This window comes from Monomorium pharaonis, chromosome 5 (genome assembly GCF_013373865.1).
Source record: "Monomorium pharaonis isolate MP-MQ-018 chromosome 5, ASM1337386v2, whole genome shotgun sequence".
NCBI lineage: Eukaryota > Metazoa > Arthropoda > Insecta > Hymenoptera > Formicidae > Monomorium > Monomorium pharaonis.
Genome location: NC_050471.1, coordinates 18,800,181 through 18,817,943, shown reverse-complemented (window position 1 = coordinate 18,817,943; position 17,763 = coordinate 18,800,181). Strand labels below are relative to the sequence as shown.

The following is a 17,763-nucleotide window of genomic DNA, read 5'->3' as shown; positions in this document are numbered from 1 at the left end:
GCTATAGGCGCCGCGCTAAAAGTTGCGTTATTTCTTTAGTCGCGTCGCATTCAATAACTTTCTCCTGCGTATATTTTTATATTAGAACATAAAAATGGATTAATCTTAATTACATAGTACCCAAAGTATTACACGATGTAAAGCATAAATGCATATGTATAACAAAAGTAGCATATATATACATATGTACGTACATACATTTTCATTGTTACAAATGCGAATATAGATTAATATAAAGCAAAATATTTTTTTAATATTTGAAACTGCAAATACAATATAACAAAATATGTAATATTAAGAGAGAAGTATAAAATATAAACTACAATAACTATTTGCATAATTATATTATTTACGCTATATGCACATAGCACACTCTAATAATAAAGATAATATAATTATATAATTTAATTTAATGAGTTTGAAAATACATTTATACGGATATATATACAATGGGGCAAAAAAATAACGAGACAAAAATTTTGACCGATTTTTAGGCAATCTTCAAAGTGATACAATTTTGCGAAAAATCATCCAAATTACATGTACTTTTTTTTAGATTAAAGGGCAAAGACTCTACTTGGAGAATCCTTAGGCGAAAGTTTGATTTGTTAAGTGCGAATTTTTTGTATCGCATAAAAACTAAACATGTTTTTTTTAATAAAAAAAAAAAAAAAAAAGTTTGTTATCATTTTTCACAAGTTTTTAGTTAAAATCTGGTTAATATTAATCCAGATTCTTAAAGTTCATTCTTTTCTAAGCAATTTAAAAAAAAATATGACGATACGATGTTTTTTGTTGTTGCACACGAGTTTGAAATTTGCACTGCATTTTAGGGTATTTTAGCGAATACGGTATTTTTTTAATATCATGAATTTTGAATATCAATATGATATTGCACATTGATTTTATTTGTGTTTAACTCAATCATACCGCCGTCATCAAAGTAACCCGATGTCCACCACGTGGAGAATGACGATCGGATTTTGTACATCATGTGGCCCTGAAAAGGCTGATTTTTGAAATAAAATTTGAACTTTTATTTTTTATGTATGAGTATGTGTATATGTATGTTTACGTGTATGTGTGGGTTTATGAGTATAGAGGAATGTGATCTTCTGTTAACTTCAGTAAAATTGGTGCGTCAACTATCCGTTATATTCAGATCAGTAAGTACAAATTTCTACTGATAAATTTCAGAACCACATGATGTACAAAATCCGACCGTCATTCTCCACGTGGTGCACATCGGGTCATTTTGATGACGGCGGTATGATTAAGTTAAACACGAATAAAATCAATGTGCAATATCATATTGATACTCAAAATTCATGATATTAAAAAAATTCCGTATTTATTCGCTAAAATACCCTAAAATGCAGTGCAAATTTCAAACTCGTGTGCAATCAACAAAAAACATCGTATTGATATGTATTTTTTTTTTAATTGCTTAGAAAAGAATGAACTTTAAGAATCTGGATTAATATAATGATAACTTTTACTTTTTTCAATTAAAAGAAAACATGTTTGGTTTTCATGCGATACAAAAGGTTCGCACTTAACAAATCAAACTTTCGTCTAGGGATTCTCAAAGTAGAGTCTTTTCCCTTTAATAATAAAAAAAGTACATGTAATTTGGATGATTTTTCGCAAAGTTGCATCACTTTGAATATTGCCTAAAAATCGGTCAAAATTTTTATCTCGTTTTTTTTTTGCGCCAGTGTATATATATATTTTGCAGACAACACGGGCGAATAAGTTTAATATCAGTGTTGATAGACGGGCCGGTTGTTCTCGCGCAGGCGCATCATATGAAGCTTCAGTAAAATATCCATTAGTAATAGGAAGGCGATCTTTGGTCTCCATACAATTTTTTTGCAAATTTATAAAAACGTTAACACTTTTTATATATTTAACACGCACGTGTATATTTGCATATCGTTTGCATGTATATTTGTGTATGTACATTTAACATAAATTAAGAAATTAAAAATAATTTGCATTTAATAATAAAAATCAACTTAAAAACGAAAAAAAGTAAATTTTTGGAATAAAACATATATTTAAATTGAAATAAAATATTTTATTTGGTGGAACTCATACAGAATACGGACATTGGTCACAAGACTAAGGGAAAACCGCCAAAAAATCTTATCAGTATTTATCAAATACGATATTTATAAATTATTCTATTTAATACGAGAAAATATACATGCATGCTTAATATATAAAGGGTGTTAACGTTTTTATAAATTTACAAAAAAATTGTATGAGGACTAAAGATCTCCTTCCTATTAAAAAGATCTTCCTTTTGATGAAAATGTACGTACGCACTAATGTATATACATATATGTACACACACACGCACGCACGCACGCACGCACGCACGCACGCACACACATATATATATATATATGTATTATATTTGCCACTTTTTTGTAATATTAAGAAACAGTCAAATATGAAAGCAAACTTTTTTTATGTTTCTAAAGGATTTTAGAAATATTGCATTTGCAATTTTATAAAAACATGAAGCAAATACATTTCAGAAATATTTAGGATGAAAAGTTATAATTAAAATGTTAATGAAATATTTCTATACTATTTCCGATCGTTACAATATTTCACCAATGTTACATGCCGTGTGGGATGCTACTTTTGTTATATTGTATATGCATTTATGCTTTATACAGTGTAATACGTTGAGTATTATGTAATTAAGATTAATTCGTTTTTGTCTTCTAATATAAAAATATACGCAAGAGAGGCAGTTATTGAATGTGACGCGACTAAAGAAATAACGCAACTTCTAGCGCGGCGCCTATAGCACGAGATTATCATCTCGTTTTGCCAATAATTGAGAATAATGAAACTCATATATTATTATATTTGGATGGATTTGACTTTTAATGCTCTTTAATTTTTGTCCTTACAAAATTTTCAAAATTTTGAAAAAAGGGGTAAGGCTGGGTTAAATTAAAGTTTGAAATTTTTGGAAAATCTAAATATACTATTGTAAAGAGTATAAAATACCATAACACTTTTGCATAAATCATTTTTTCATAAACTTTATATTTTCAAAGATATTCGCCAAAAACGAAAAAATGCGTTATTTTCGATAACGGGTGGTTTCAACTCTTAAACGTCGAGATACACCGCTAAAAAAAAATATGGGTCCAATATTTTTCATGTTCTACAACATATCTAAAGCTCATTAAAATCGGTGAGGGACAGTTCTGTCCGTTCCCTTGTTAGTGTACCTTTCTAAATCAACTTTTAGAGGTATTCATGCAGAATAAGTGTTCGCGACTCGGCGAAGAGTTCACTAGTTAACCCCTGAGGATAATAAGCAGAGTAAGAGGACATTTGTGGAACAAATGTTAAAATAACATGCACTGCAATTACGTGTCACGTGGACTCATCGTGATGTCCGAGTCGTACCATATATTTATCACAGATATTGGTTGATACACATTACGCGCGTTTACTGTTTAATGAGCACAAGAATGAATCTCTGGATGATAATATTGTCTTGATCACTTACGCGGGAGAGATTATATTAATCTGTTACCGGTGGTGGTGATGATGCCCGTGAGCCGGTATCACGCGGCGCCGGCGTGCGTGTAGCGTGGTGAGCGTGAGTCTCTCGATGGTGGTGTACCTCAGCGATGATTATGAGTCTCTCTTAATTACTAAATGAGTCCTTTCGTTGAGCAGTCTCTGAGCAGGTAATTGAAGATCCTTGACGAATAGACTTGAGCATAAAACTACGTTAAAACGATCACACGATATACAACGTGAACCGTCACCATAGAGCACAAGTACCGAAGTGAATTGTGGCGCTGCACACACGCATGCCGCGGCGCTCCTGATCTACGCGGATGATGATTGATAGCTCCCGAAAATTCTGATTTTAATGAAACTTGGCATAAATGTAGAGGGGATAAATACAGGAATTAAGAAATTTTTAGTTGGTGCTTATAAACGGTTTGAAGGGGTGAAACCATCCTTCAAAATTGAGACATTTTTGCGTTTTCTCGATATATCTCGCAAACTAAACCAAATATAAAAAAAAATGTTTCATACAAAAGTTTTACAGTATAAATACCTCTATTTAACTATGCTATTTACTTTTTAAAAAAAAACTTCGAAAAAAAAGAATTTTTTTTTTTTTGAAAAAATAAATAGCATAATTAAATAAAAGTATTTATGCTGTAAAACTTTAGTATAAAACATTTTTTAATGTTTTGTTTAGTTTACGAGATATATCGAGAAAAGGTAAAAATGTCTCAACCTTGGAAGGGTGGTTTTACTTCTTCAAACCGTTTATAAGACCAAACGGAAAATTGTCTAATTTTAATGAAACTTGGCATAAATGTAGAGGCGGTAAATACGCTAATATAGAAATTTTCTATTTTGGTTCAAAAACGGCTTGAAGGGGTGGAACCACCTTTTAATGTTGAGACATTTTTGCGTTTTTTTGAGATATCTCGCAAACTAAATAAAATATAAAAAAATGTTTCATACAAAAGTTTTACAGCATAAATACCTCTATTTAATTATGCTATTTATTTTTTCAGAAAAAAAATTTTTTTAAAGAAAAAGTTTTTTTTGAAAAAATAAACAACATAGTTAAATAAAGGTTTTTATACTGCAAAACTTTTGTATGAAACATTTTTTATATTTTGTTTAGTTTGCGAGATATACCGAGAAAACACAAAAATGTCTCAACTTTGAAGGGTGGTTTCACCCTTCAAACCGTTTATAAGCACCAACTAAAAATTTCTAAATTCATGTATTTACCCCCTCTACATTTATGCCAAGTTTCATTAAAATCAGAATTTTCGGGTTCGCGAGATTCCCTTGTCAGTATTCGTTTCAACATGTTGTTGAACCTAACGTTTACGCTAACCGGCAAGAGTAGCATCCTCGCAGTAAGCAATTTTCCAGCCGCAGGTTTGAGCGATGGCAATTACGAGCTCGGTCTCACAGATTTTGAAACATACTATACCATACCTAATGTAAATTTATCAAATAATAAATTTTACTACGACAAAGACAACAAGGAAATTATTATTCCTGAAGGATCGTATGAATTGCGTAATATAGATAGATATTTGAAACGCGCAATTTTACAATTGCATCCCGATGTTGCGGGAAAAAGGACGTTTCCCAGAGAAGATGAAGAAGAGAGCGAGTATCCGCTGGTGATTCGCGCCAACAATAATACAATGAAAAGCGAAATTATGTGTGCTTATCGGATAAATTTCATTAAACCTAACAACATTGAATTGCTGTTGGAATTTTCATCGAGCTGTATTCTTGAATCACAACTGTGGCATGAATCGGATGCACCTATAAATATCATAAACGTAAACATCATTCGCATAAAATGTAACGTGACTGTAGGTCATATAGCAACGACAAGTATGTACACACGATACATGAGTTTTCACCAAGGGTGCCACTAAGATATAAAATATCGGAAACGCCTGCACAGATCATTTATCTTCCAATCGCATGAAGCATTATTAATTTGACGATTCGCATTGTGGATCAGGACGGTCGATTACTCGATTTTCGTGGAGAAAAGATTACCGTTAGATTACACGTACGAAGACGATAACGTGACATGCTTATATTGAATGAGCAGGTGCAAGACACAATTTTTACGCTAATCAAGAATATTCGGTCGTCTAATACAATTTTTATGCGTTAAAAATATTCGATCGTCTAAAAAAAAAACTCACCGCATTAAACGTTAAATTTTTTAAATTATTGGGATTTGTCGTACGAAATATTTAAAATGTCTAACATCTTGAACATTGAAGGCAAGCCGATCTTTGACGATAGCATCAAGATTGAGACTCACACGTACAATCCGTACGGCAACTTCACGTTTGGATACAGCAATGAAATAAGGACACCCATATAACAGCAAAATTTATACACGTTGCTTTGTGAAAGTTTTCTCTACGTCGAAGGAAGATTGGTGATAAAGAAAAACAATAAGGACAAGGACAAGGATGAAACAAATCTCGAAAATAATTGTGAGGCATTCATGTTTGGTGAAATTCGATACGAACTCAACGGTGTGGAGATTGATCGCAACAGAAACGTTGAAATAACTAGCACTCTCAAGAACTATATATCGTTATCATATGACAAAGCAGTAATTATGCAGAATGCAGGATGGCAATTTTATAACCTACCGGAAGGATACTTCAACTTTTGCGTACCGCTTAGTGTATTAATGGACTTTTGGGAGGATTACAAACGTGTGATTGTTAACGCTCGTCACAAATTGATTTTGATACGAGTGCGGAACAATAACAATTCTATCGTTGGAAATTCTACGGCTCAACCGGAAATTGAATTATTCAAAGTACAATAGTGAATGCTATCACATGTTACGTTAAACGAGGTCAACAAATTATCTTTGCTGCAAGCTTTAGAGAGTGGACAGTATCTAAGTATGAGTTTTCGCTTCGTTATCTTTGCACTGCAGACTGGTCGAAAAAATATCATGTCTCAAGATGCAACAATCTTTGATGACTGTGATTTGACCAACGTAAAACTTTATTTAAATTCTGAATTTTATTCATACGATTTGAATTTAGATTTTTGTAAATCTAGATATTCTGTATGACATATATCGACGTTTTGATAAATCTTATTATGGACGTAAGTGTGAAACGCTGTTCAATGTAATCACATTCCTTGAAAAAGGACCTTTTGCGGTCATTGACTGTTCGCGACAAAATGAATCCGTTAAGAGTGCTACCGTAGATGTGCGCATAGAATTTGATTGCAAAAAAAATATTCCCGCGAATACTACCGCTTATTGTCTCATCTTACATGATCGTAATTGAATATTGTCCGTTGTCAAAGGTAGTGCGCAAACTCATGTAACATTAAACTGATAAAAACTGACAAGTAAGATATTTAATGTTAAAGTACAGTCTTAAAAAGTTACTCATCATGATCGTACCAACATTTGTGGATATGCAACGATTCATTATCAGTAAAAAATTTGTCGTAAAGGAAGTGGCGGTACTGAGAAAAGAAGCTGTTTTCACGCATTACATTTTTGCGAGCTCCATGCCATGGCATGTTCTTACAAAATCCGACAAGTCTTGCGCTTTTTTAATGTTTTAAAAAAAATTTGCGAACCTTCCCATACAGCACATATCTTTCAAAAAGCTTTCTGAAAGATATCGGAAAGATATCTTCTGTCAGATATCTTTCAGAAACCTTTCTGAAAGATGTGCTGTATGGGTTATTTTTAAAAATTTTATAATTTTATTAAATGTTTTATTAAAATGTTTCTATCATAAATAAAATTTTATATAACATGTTTTTCCTCTTATTTGCGAGTATAAATAAAATTTTTTTTTAACTGATACTATCAAGACAAGATCAAGAATCTGGACATCTTGTCTTGGTATTGCCTTAATAATTTATTCTTGTCGTGATCTTATCTCGAATTTGGAAGAATTTAAAGGCAAGACGAGACAATACAAGATTAGTCTTGTTATTTCGTGCAACCCTAGTGTCAGCTATCCGTATATTCAGATCAGTGAATTTGATAGCTGACAAAGAAATTTCAGAAATTTTGTTACTTCCGTCGTGTCGTGCGTAACTATCCTTTACATGTGCTTGATAAATACGTTTGAGCACGTCTAATCTCAGCACAAATTGTCTTTGATAGACCGACAGCGGTCGGCTCGGTCTGAAGCCACGCAGCGAATAATCCGAGGCAATCTGTCGCGCTTCGGATCAATGTCCACACTTGCATGCTCATGCGCCCTCGGCTTGCCTCATTCGCGCTCAAGTGTGTGCCTAGCTTAAGTGTGAATGTACACAGGTGTGAATATTGGCATTTAAAATATAATCTACAAAGGTAAATATTCACGCGTGCGCGCGCGCACATGTATCACACACATACGCACACATACTCATCCTTAATATAGTCACTCTGCTTAACTGCAGCTTACTCTACATAAATACCCATAAAAGTAGATTTAGAAAGGTATATTAAGGTACACTAATTCACATATTTATATTTTTCAACACTTATAGAAAGCTAAAAATCAAACTTTTGAAGCTTGGTATCTCGAAAACCATTGATTTTAAAACCTTATGTCCATTTTTAACGTTTGATCAGGAGGTATAACGAATAACATATTGTAGTTTCAGCAAATTTAGCCAAGAAGCAAAATTTATTGAATTGGATGCGAGGTCCTTTTGTTTCAACGGTTTATTGTAGCGATGTATTGTCATATTATAGTGACAAATTCAATAAAAAATATTAAGTTTTGCTCAACTTCAATATTGGAAATTATGTTCATAAAATGCTTGTATATAAAACTAAAAATTTAACAGAGAAAATCTATTCTTTGAAACAAAATATTAATTGATAAATTGATAAATTACTTAAAAATTAAAAAATGGAGGTGGTAGAACAAAAAAGTTATTTATGCATTTTGTATACATTTTGGCACCTAATTTAATTTAAAACTGAGTAAACTGATAGCAGATGTGATGATCGAATCGTTAATTATTCAGTCCATCTAAAGTAAAAAAATATTTAAATAGATTCACTAAAACCTGTATCAGATTACGTGCATATTAACTCTATTAAAAAAATAAAAAAAATAAAAACCACCTTCAAAAATAAAGGCGGGATAAAATGTCATTCCAAACTTCTCAGGTGTCTCAATTCTATTAGTTCTATTAGTGAATTATTAGTAAATTAATAATTAAGTAGTACATTTGGTTTTTTTATAAAAAAAATAATATATATAAACGAACATTTTTATTAGAGAAAAGCATTTAAAAAATTCACTTAAAGTAAAAAATATGCCAAAATGTTTTTTTTTTACAAAAATAACTAATTTCTTAATAATTAATAAATAAAGCAAAGTTAAAAATTCAAACGCCATTTTAAGGATCATAAATGCACTTTAAAGCTATGTAAAGCATTTTTAATGATTTTTTTTTTTCAAAAAGTATATTTATTTGAAGAAATAAATGTAACATTTCAAAAAGTGATAAATGAGCAAATTAATAAAAAAAAAGGAAAATTTACATTTGAATAGTTTGAATAAAGTAATTTTAAAAACCTTTTGCATTCACAAATAATATTAATAATGAAATAAATGACAAAAAAATGTTTCATTTATAAAGAAATTTGAAACTTATTAGTCTAATACCGCAAGAACATCTTGTTTCCCAAATTAGAATAAAATCAAAATAAAATCAAAAATATTTTTCCATTCAAAACGTATAAGCAAATCTATGTTACTTAGTTTTACGTAAAAAAACAAAATTTTTAACCTTGTAATTTCCAATTTAAAAGACAAAAGCGGAGTGACATTGAATCCCACACCAAATTCTTTTTTATACCGCTTCTCACTTCAGAGCACTGCATGCTTTAGTAATTTAGTTGATGCAGATCGACTCAAAGAATCGAACTAAATCATGGTATGATTCGGTCCCAAAAATCTGTCTAGCTGCTTCAGAAGCGTAGCTTAAATTTCATTTGGGATGATAATGCATTCCGCATTTGTCTTCTAGAGTTAAACTTGTTACACATTTATGTAAATACTTAAAAAAACTTCTTTTACATAAATTAAAGAGATGTTCTAATAATGAAAATAAAAATAAAATCATTCTTTTATTTAGAGTCTAAATAAAGAGTTAAAATCTAAATTTTAGATAATTATCTACATAATTTTAATCAATATAGATTTATGAGATATTCATTAATTATAAAACGACAACACACTTATTAACATCAAAGATGCTATTTGAGATAAACTATTACCAAAACACGTCTCGGGATATTTTACAAATTGCTTTAAACCACTGACAATTCCAGACGCGGTGGCGATAATTGACTTTATAATAATATCTTCTATTCGTTGCATAAGCGACGCCGTATCTTGACCCATTGAGCGTAAATGTCTAAGTAATGCTGACAATGTCCATTTATGTCCAACATCTTCGGCATCGGGATCTTCGCTCCTAGTCATTAAATATTTTCATACATAAGTTTCTTCGTGACGATTCTTATTTATTTATATGCATACACTTCCTAATTTTTTAAATTTTGTTATGCCATTTCCATTTTATTTCCATTTTTTTCTATTTTTATTATTTCTTTTACATTTCTAGTCTTCTTATTTAATTCATTTGCATTCCTATTTCATTCAATATTGCAATTTTTATGTAACGCAAAATAACAAATCTTACGATATTTTTTACATTGGAGTGCAAAAATAGTTATTTGATTTTTTTGGAAAGATAGAAATAAGAGAAAATGTATTAAAGGATTTTATATATATAGGGTGTTACAAAAGCATCAGATTTGCTTAGCACCATGCGATAAAGGTCCTTTACAATTTTACAATTTTCGCAATAGTTAATAAGTTGTTGATTACACAGGCACACAAAAAAATGGTCAGTTCGGCGGACCAAACTAATTAATCCTTATGTATTTTGACTCGCTGAATTCAAATCCAAGATCAGAATTGCTGAATTGGCCTATTTTTTCCTAATTTAAAAAAGAAACACCACTTTTTTGTGTACCTGTGTAATCAATAACTCGTTAACTATTGCGAAAATGGAAAAACGGTAAAAGACTTTTCTGTTCAATGCGCTCTACCTGTTTATAAAGATTGCATAAATCTTTACCAAACACCCTGTATATATGCTTACTTATATGCACATATATATATACTAGCTTTTTCGCCCGCGCTTCGCGCGGGCTCAAAAGCTCTTACTTCATGTACACACATATATAAGTACCTCGATTATTTCGGAATAAAATGAGACCATTTGCATATCGTATAATACACAGTCATTTGTGGTGCCGTTTACATCAGGTGCCGAACTCAAGCGTGATCTTATCCAATACATGTTTTTACAAAACTTTTCATAATGATCATGTTATAAAACTTCCTCTATAATAAAAATTCGACTCAATTTATCCATATACAGGTTGTTTCATTTAAGGGGATCGTCTGCATTAAAGGGTAAAAAAAATCGATTTTTTTTCTTTCTTAAATCGATAGTATTTCATCCGTAGAACATGCTCCTGAAGTCCCAAGTATAGATTCAAATTGTATCAGGCCGAAATGAGCACGTGCAGTGCGCACGTCCCGAGCGCTCCGAACGGGACGGCAAGTAAAAATCCCTAACCCCATCTTTGAAAAGGTACATTGCCTGCTTGGAAAGAATTACTTGAGAGGTGTTTAGGTGGGTATACACAAAATGCTAATGAAAGTTTTAATGCGACAATTTAGCAACTGGTCCCAAAACACTTCCATTGCGGCCGCAAAATCATTGAAATTGCTGCCTACATAGCTGCTGGAATTTTCAATGAAGGCTATTTGTCGGTTCTAAGAATCATGTCATGCATGGAAATAATTATTGGACTAGTATGCAGAGATGTTGCGGATAGAATAAACAAAAATCACGATTAGCCAAAATCGTCGTAGCAGATCTGTTGCGCAGGAAACGTGTACTTACGACAAACAATGGCTGTTGGAGAAGAATGAATTGTATGACACTGAGGACATTTATATGGAGCAAGGATAGTAAATTAATCGAAAGGTACGGATAAACAATCATTCGCAAGCTTTTATCAACCTTTTTCTTTGATTGGAAACTTTAAACGCGTTTTTCTCGAAACCACTTTTTTCGAAACTGCGTACACGATTAAAAAAAAACTAATCCACTTCTATTTTTTTTTTAATTAAAGGTTATTAAATTATCTTCTGTGTAAACATAAAATATAAGTCATGTAAAATTAAAAGTCATGTAAAAAAAGGTTATTTAAAAAAAAAAGTCAAAAATTTTTCACAAAAAATCAATTTTTTTTCAAAATGTCATTTTTATAAATCTTTTGTAATAAATGTATGGCTTTCTTAGGTTCACTTAGAAACTATACTCATAAACTTTACAAAAAATTTTGGTTTTTTCCTTTCAGTCGATTCTACTAGATGTTATCGTGTACGCAATGTGAAAGGAATTTTTTAAGGCAGTTGTGTATTTTTGCTTACAACTTATAATTAAATAAATAAAATTTTATAATAAAAATTGTTTTGAGTACCTAAAGACATGCACAATAAGTGAAAAAAATCGCAAAAAGATCCATTGCTTAGTTTCATTAGAAAAAAATCATAAATAAGTGCTTAATTTTGATCTCCTAATGTAGACGGCCCCCTTAAGGACCTACATTTCTTAAAGTTACGCCATTCATTTATGGAACACCCTCCTGTACATGGAAAATCTAAACCCATGGCTGCTATCCTCACAAAATTTAGAATTAAATGAGACCTTTTGCAAGTAGTTCGGGCCACAAATGACAGTGTAGTTCGCGGTCATACAGATAAACGCATATCCGTAATCTATATAACTAATCCCTTATATTCCCTTTATACGTATATTTTGGCCTATCATTTTTGAAACACCCTGTCTTGGTAACTTTCGTTCCCATAGTAGCCTTCCCCCGCAAAAAAGCTAAATTTTGAGACCAATTGCGTGAGAATCGGACCATATATGACGGAGTAGTTCGCGGGAATACAGACTTCAGTCATTTATACGTATATTTTGGCCTATCATTTTTGAAACACCCTGTTTTTGAAAAATTCGAATCCATAGTAGCCATCCCCGGCACAAATGCTAAATTTTGAGACAAATTGCAAGAGAATCGGACCACAAATGACGGATGAGTTCGCGGGAATACAGACTTTAGTCGAAAAAAACGTATATTTTTGCCAATCATTTTTTAAACAACCTGTTTTTGAAAAATCAGACCCCATGGTAGCAATTTCCGGAAAATTTGCTAAATTTTGACACCAGTGGCATTAAGATCGGACCACAAATGACGAAGCAGTCTGAAGAGTTACGGACATACATACATCGCGACTTGTATATATAGATGTATATATATGATATATATAAAATATTTAAATAAATTTATATATGTTCTATATTTATTTTAATATTTTTTCTATATACAGATATGTATTATATATAAAAAAAAATATTTATTTTAATGATGATAATAGTATTATTAATTTAAATAAAGTTAAATTGTAAAAAGAAAAATAATTATTTAGATAAATTAAATTTATTTGATAGAAATATCTCAATTCATGAACCTTAAAATAAGTTTCATATTTTCAACTAAGCTACTTCTTTCCAAGAAATACACATTTATTTGTGATTACTAATATTTATTTCAAACATAGAATGGTTTATTTGGTAAAAATAAACTTTTATTTCGCCATATTTAAAGAAGAGATTTATTCCTGTAAAATAAACCTTATATATCACAAATAAATTTTGAAGTCTCTTTCTCCGTGTACCTTTTTTTAAAAAAAATATTTTTGTTGTGATTTTACTCACTTTCTAGTGACAGGTAACGCATTTTTTTAAATAATATATATGAAGATTCTTAGGACAATATTGAAGTCCATATCATATCAAATTAAAGATTGAGACTGAGATTGAATTCAAATGACAAAACAAAGTTATATTGGTTTTGATTTCTTTTCTGATTATATTTTAATTCATTTTCAAAATATGCCTATTACATCGTGGATTACATCGTGAAGAAAAATACAGCTGTGGCTAATTTGAAGATTAGTATAACACTATGTGTTACACAATCAGAATATTACACAATATTTTTATTTTTTAATGGAAATAAGTATTCTGAGATAAGTTAATACTTTGTGTTATGGTTTATTTTTAGTTATTATATTAAAAGAAAAAGAAGAAAAAACACTTTATTTGAACCTAAATTTGAAGAGTAGAAAAAGAAAAATAAATGAACAAATAAGAAAAGAGAAAGAAAAAGAGAAAGAGGGAGAGAGGGAGAGAGAAAATTAGAAGTAATTAAAAAATAAGAAAAAGTAAGAAAAGTGATATAAAGTAAATTATTTACACATGTAAGTAAATTATAATTATTTTGCTGAAAAGTGTTATTGTTAAATTAAGGAAAAGAGAAAGAGAAAGAGAGAGAGAGAGGGGGGAGGGGGGGAAGGAAAGAGAGAGGGGGGATCTTGACCTCCCAATCATTTCGCGAGATTCCATAAGATTAAAAAATTTCGAGTTTATTATAATACCGTTGCCTCGCCCGATTCCGCCTGCCATGTATTAATTCGTTCTTTTTGTTGTGTTTCTTTCATGCGCGTGCCTACACCAAGTCACCGTCATTGTTGATGTTTATTTCGAATTACGTGTAATCTGTGTCTTTAGATTCTGTTCGATATTATGTTCAGGAATTAGCGTTATCGCGATATTTGTGAGCGATGCTTGATTATATAACGTGCGTTTCACATAATATTTTGTTTAACGGAAGAACACGAACTTAGCGCGTGCCGCGTAAATTAAGGTTGCGCGAGACCAAGACAAGATAATACTTACAAAAATATTGTATTGGTATTGAAAATTTTTTAAAATTTTAATCTTGTCTTAGGTCTTTGTCCGAATTTTGTCTGAGGTCTTTGAGATATCTCATGGAAGTTTCATTTAAGTTTCTTGAAAATGTTATCCTTATGATATCACAGCTAAATGATATCAGCTTAATGTCTCATAAAAGATATCACAATTCTGTCAGATTTTTGAGCCGTCCATGCGCGTTGTAGTTGACTCAGAAATCAGACAACATTATAACATCCTGAATGAGATCCATTTAATATTAAAAAAAATTATCATAAAGATAATGTTTCCCAAAATAACGGTTTGTCTACAATTACTGCGTACAAAAAAATGCACAAAATCTAAATTTATCATGTACTAAACAAAAACAGAATAATAAATGTACTATTCAATTTTTCTTAGAAAATATGATCTATATAGTTAAAACCATCTAATTAACCATTTGAACGCTTCAAAGTATTAATGTTAAATAGATCGCAATTTCTATCAAATTATTAAGGTTATGGAAAAAAATAAATTTAACAATGAAATTAATAAGTAAATAAATTAATGCTACTTATTTTTAATATGTTTTGCAAAATTTAATTGCTTTTATAAAAAATAATATAATGGCGTCAGTTTATAACATATAGGTATATGTAGACACAAGTACCCATATCGATGAGTCAAATTGGCATAGCAGATAGAGTACAAAGTTTGTAATCCTAAGGTCCCGGGTTCAAATCCTACCAGAGGCAAGTAAGAATAAAATAAAATAATATAATTTAAATTTAATTAATAAAAATTTGTCCTAAATTTAGTATGTACTGTTGATAAAAATAATTTAAAAAAAATAAAATTTTTATTTTAAATTTTTATTTTGTCAATCATCTATCGAGGCTCCATGAAGCCTCTATTAATGATCCACGAAACATCCGTCAGTCATCCATCGAAGCTCCGTGAAGCCTCTATTAATGATCCACACAACGTCTAATAGACCTCTTTGACGACCTCTAATGGAGGTCTAATAGACGTCCACAATGTGGAACTGTGGATTTCTAATGGCTCTATATTGGATGTCTAATGGACGTCCACTGAAAGTTTAAACTTTTATCATGGCAGATGTCCATTAGACGTCTACTGGAGGTTTTATTTCTATGTGGGAGGTTGCGTTGGTAGATGCTCCGGAGTTGAAAAAAAAGGTCAGGTGGTGGAGGATCGGAGGAAGATCGGACCAGAAACGAATGAAAAGTGTATGATGAGAAGAAGAGAAGGAATTGGAGGGATGTTGGAGGATTGAGTGGAAAAAGAGATAGGAGGAAAAGTTAGCCGAAGTAGAATCGGAGTTGAAAAATAAAAAGAATGGTAGACGGATGGAAATGAAGAAGAAAAGGTGAAGAGGGCGCCAATGTGGTTCGAAAAAAGTAGGCAGGAATTAGAGATGAGTGGAAATGGCAGATGGCGGGTCGGAGAGTACGGAGTGCAGTGGCAAGTAAAGGAAAGAAATTGGTAGCAGTGCGAAAGAAGTTGGAAAAAAGGAGAAGGATTTGGAACAAAGAGAAAATGAGAAAACTGAAGAAGCGGCGTCGGCTAATTGGAGGAGTGGGAGATAGGTTGAGAGGGAGCAGGAACGAATGGAAGAGAATGGGCGACAACGGACAGAGGAGCCTGGCAGATGGCGTTATGTTGAAGATGAGTGAAGCAGATGCGATACCAGGTATGTAATATGAAACCGGAATTTTTGTATAAAAAATACACGTTTATTATATAAAAATGATAAAAAATATTTTATTCGAAGTATTGCCCATTGCTAGTTATACATTTTTCCCATCTCTCTGACAATTTGTGGATGCCACGCCAAAAAAATTGTTCCTCTTTTAAAGTAAACCAGTCATCGAGCCATTTTCGTACATTTTCGTAAGATGTGAAGCGCTGCTCAGCAAGTGCGTGTCCCATTGTTGCAAATAAGTAATAATTGGATGGAGCCAAGTCTGGTGAGTAAGCTACATGCGAAAGTATTTCCCAACCAAACGCTTCAATCGTTTTCTTGACCGGTTTTGCTGTGTGTGATGGTGCATTATTATGAAGCAAAATCACTTTGTGTTGCCTTTTTTGATATTCTGGTCGTTTTTCACACAAAGCTTGATTCAAATCAATCATTTGTTGTCGATAGCGTTCAATATTAACGGTTTCGCCAGGTTTTAGCAGCTCATAATAGATGACACCCTTCTGATCCCACCAAACACAGAGCATTGTCTTCCGTCCATAGCGATTTGGCCTTGCAGTCGATGTCGATGGTTTGCCTGGAGTTACCCATGATCTTTTACGCTTAGCATTCTCAAAATATATCCACTTTTCGCCAGACACAATTCGATAAAGAAATGACTTTCTTTTGTACCTGGCAAGCAGCATTTCGCAAGTGGTTTTCCTGCTGTCTTTCATTCAGTTCATGTGGAACCCATTTTCCCATCTTTCCCATGGCTTTTTCAAACGTATGAAGACGGCTTCTCGTGTCACATTTAATTGATCCGCGAATTCTTGTGTTTCAGCGTCATCCTCATCCAACAATGCTTGCGATTCGCTGTCTTCAAACTTTTTCGGTTGTCTTCCACCTTCTTCGTTTCTCATCTCAAAATCGTCACTTTTGAATTTTTTAAACCACTCAAAGCACTGTGATTTACCAAGAGTAAGCTTCGACAAGCATTTGACGCGATACTGCAGCAGTTTTCTTCAAATGGTAACAGAAAATTAATGCTGTCGGCAAATCATAGTTTCCAGGCACAAAATTCGACATGTTCAACGCTATTAAAAACTATGCTGTTGTATGAAACTTGTATTGTTGTGAATTAAAAATCTTTATCAGATGACAAAACAAGAAAATAGCGCCAATGACGCGGTGTGACGGTAACTAGATTGATAGTTAGCACCATCTATGGGCAAATTCCAGTTTCATATTTATAGATCTGGTACTAGAAAAAGGGAGTGAGTCCCAGATGCGCACAGTAATAAACGGATACAGCAGGCTAAGTGAAACGGACACAGTAATAAATAGACAGACCAAACGGACACTGTAACAAATGGACACAGTGCAAAATGGACAGAGACCAAATGCGCACAGACCAAACGGATACAGTGCGAAACGGACACAATAACAAACGGACACGGTGCAAAACGAACATAGACCAAATGCTTACAAACCAAACGGACACAGTAACAAATGCGCACGGACCAAATGCGCACAGACCAAATGCGTACAGTGTGAAACGGATACAGTCGCAAACCCATGTGGTGCAGAGAATGCTTTGCACACACACACACACGCACACACAC

The 17,763-nt window shown here is 32.2% G+C and overlaps 1 protein-coding gene across 3 annotated transcripts in view; it reads right to left on the bottom strand.

Annotated features, from left to right (window-relative positions):
• LOC105830827 (tubulin polyglutamylase TTLL5) overlaps positions 1-17,763 on the bottom strand; it is a 239,101-nt gene that overhangs the window by 67,062 nt on the left and 154,276 nt on the right. For all 3 annotated transcript variants that reach the window (XM_036286732.1, XM_036286734.1, XM_036286733.1), the window contains one exon: positions 9,827-10,026. In XM_036286732.1, the coding sequence (XP_036142625.1) occupies positions 9,827-10,026 (200 nt within the window). The remainder of the gene's footprint in view (positions 1-9,826; positions 10,027-17,763) is intronic.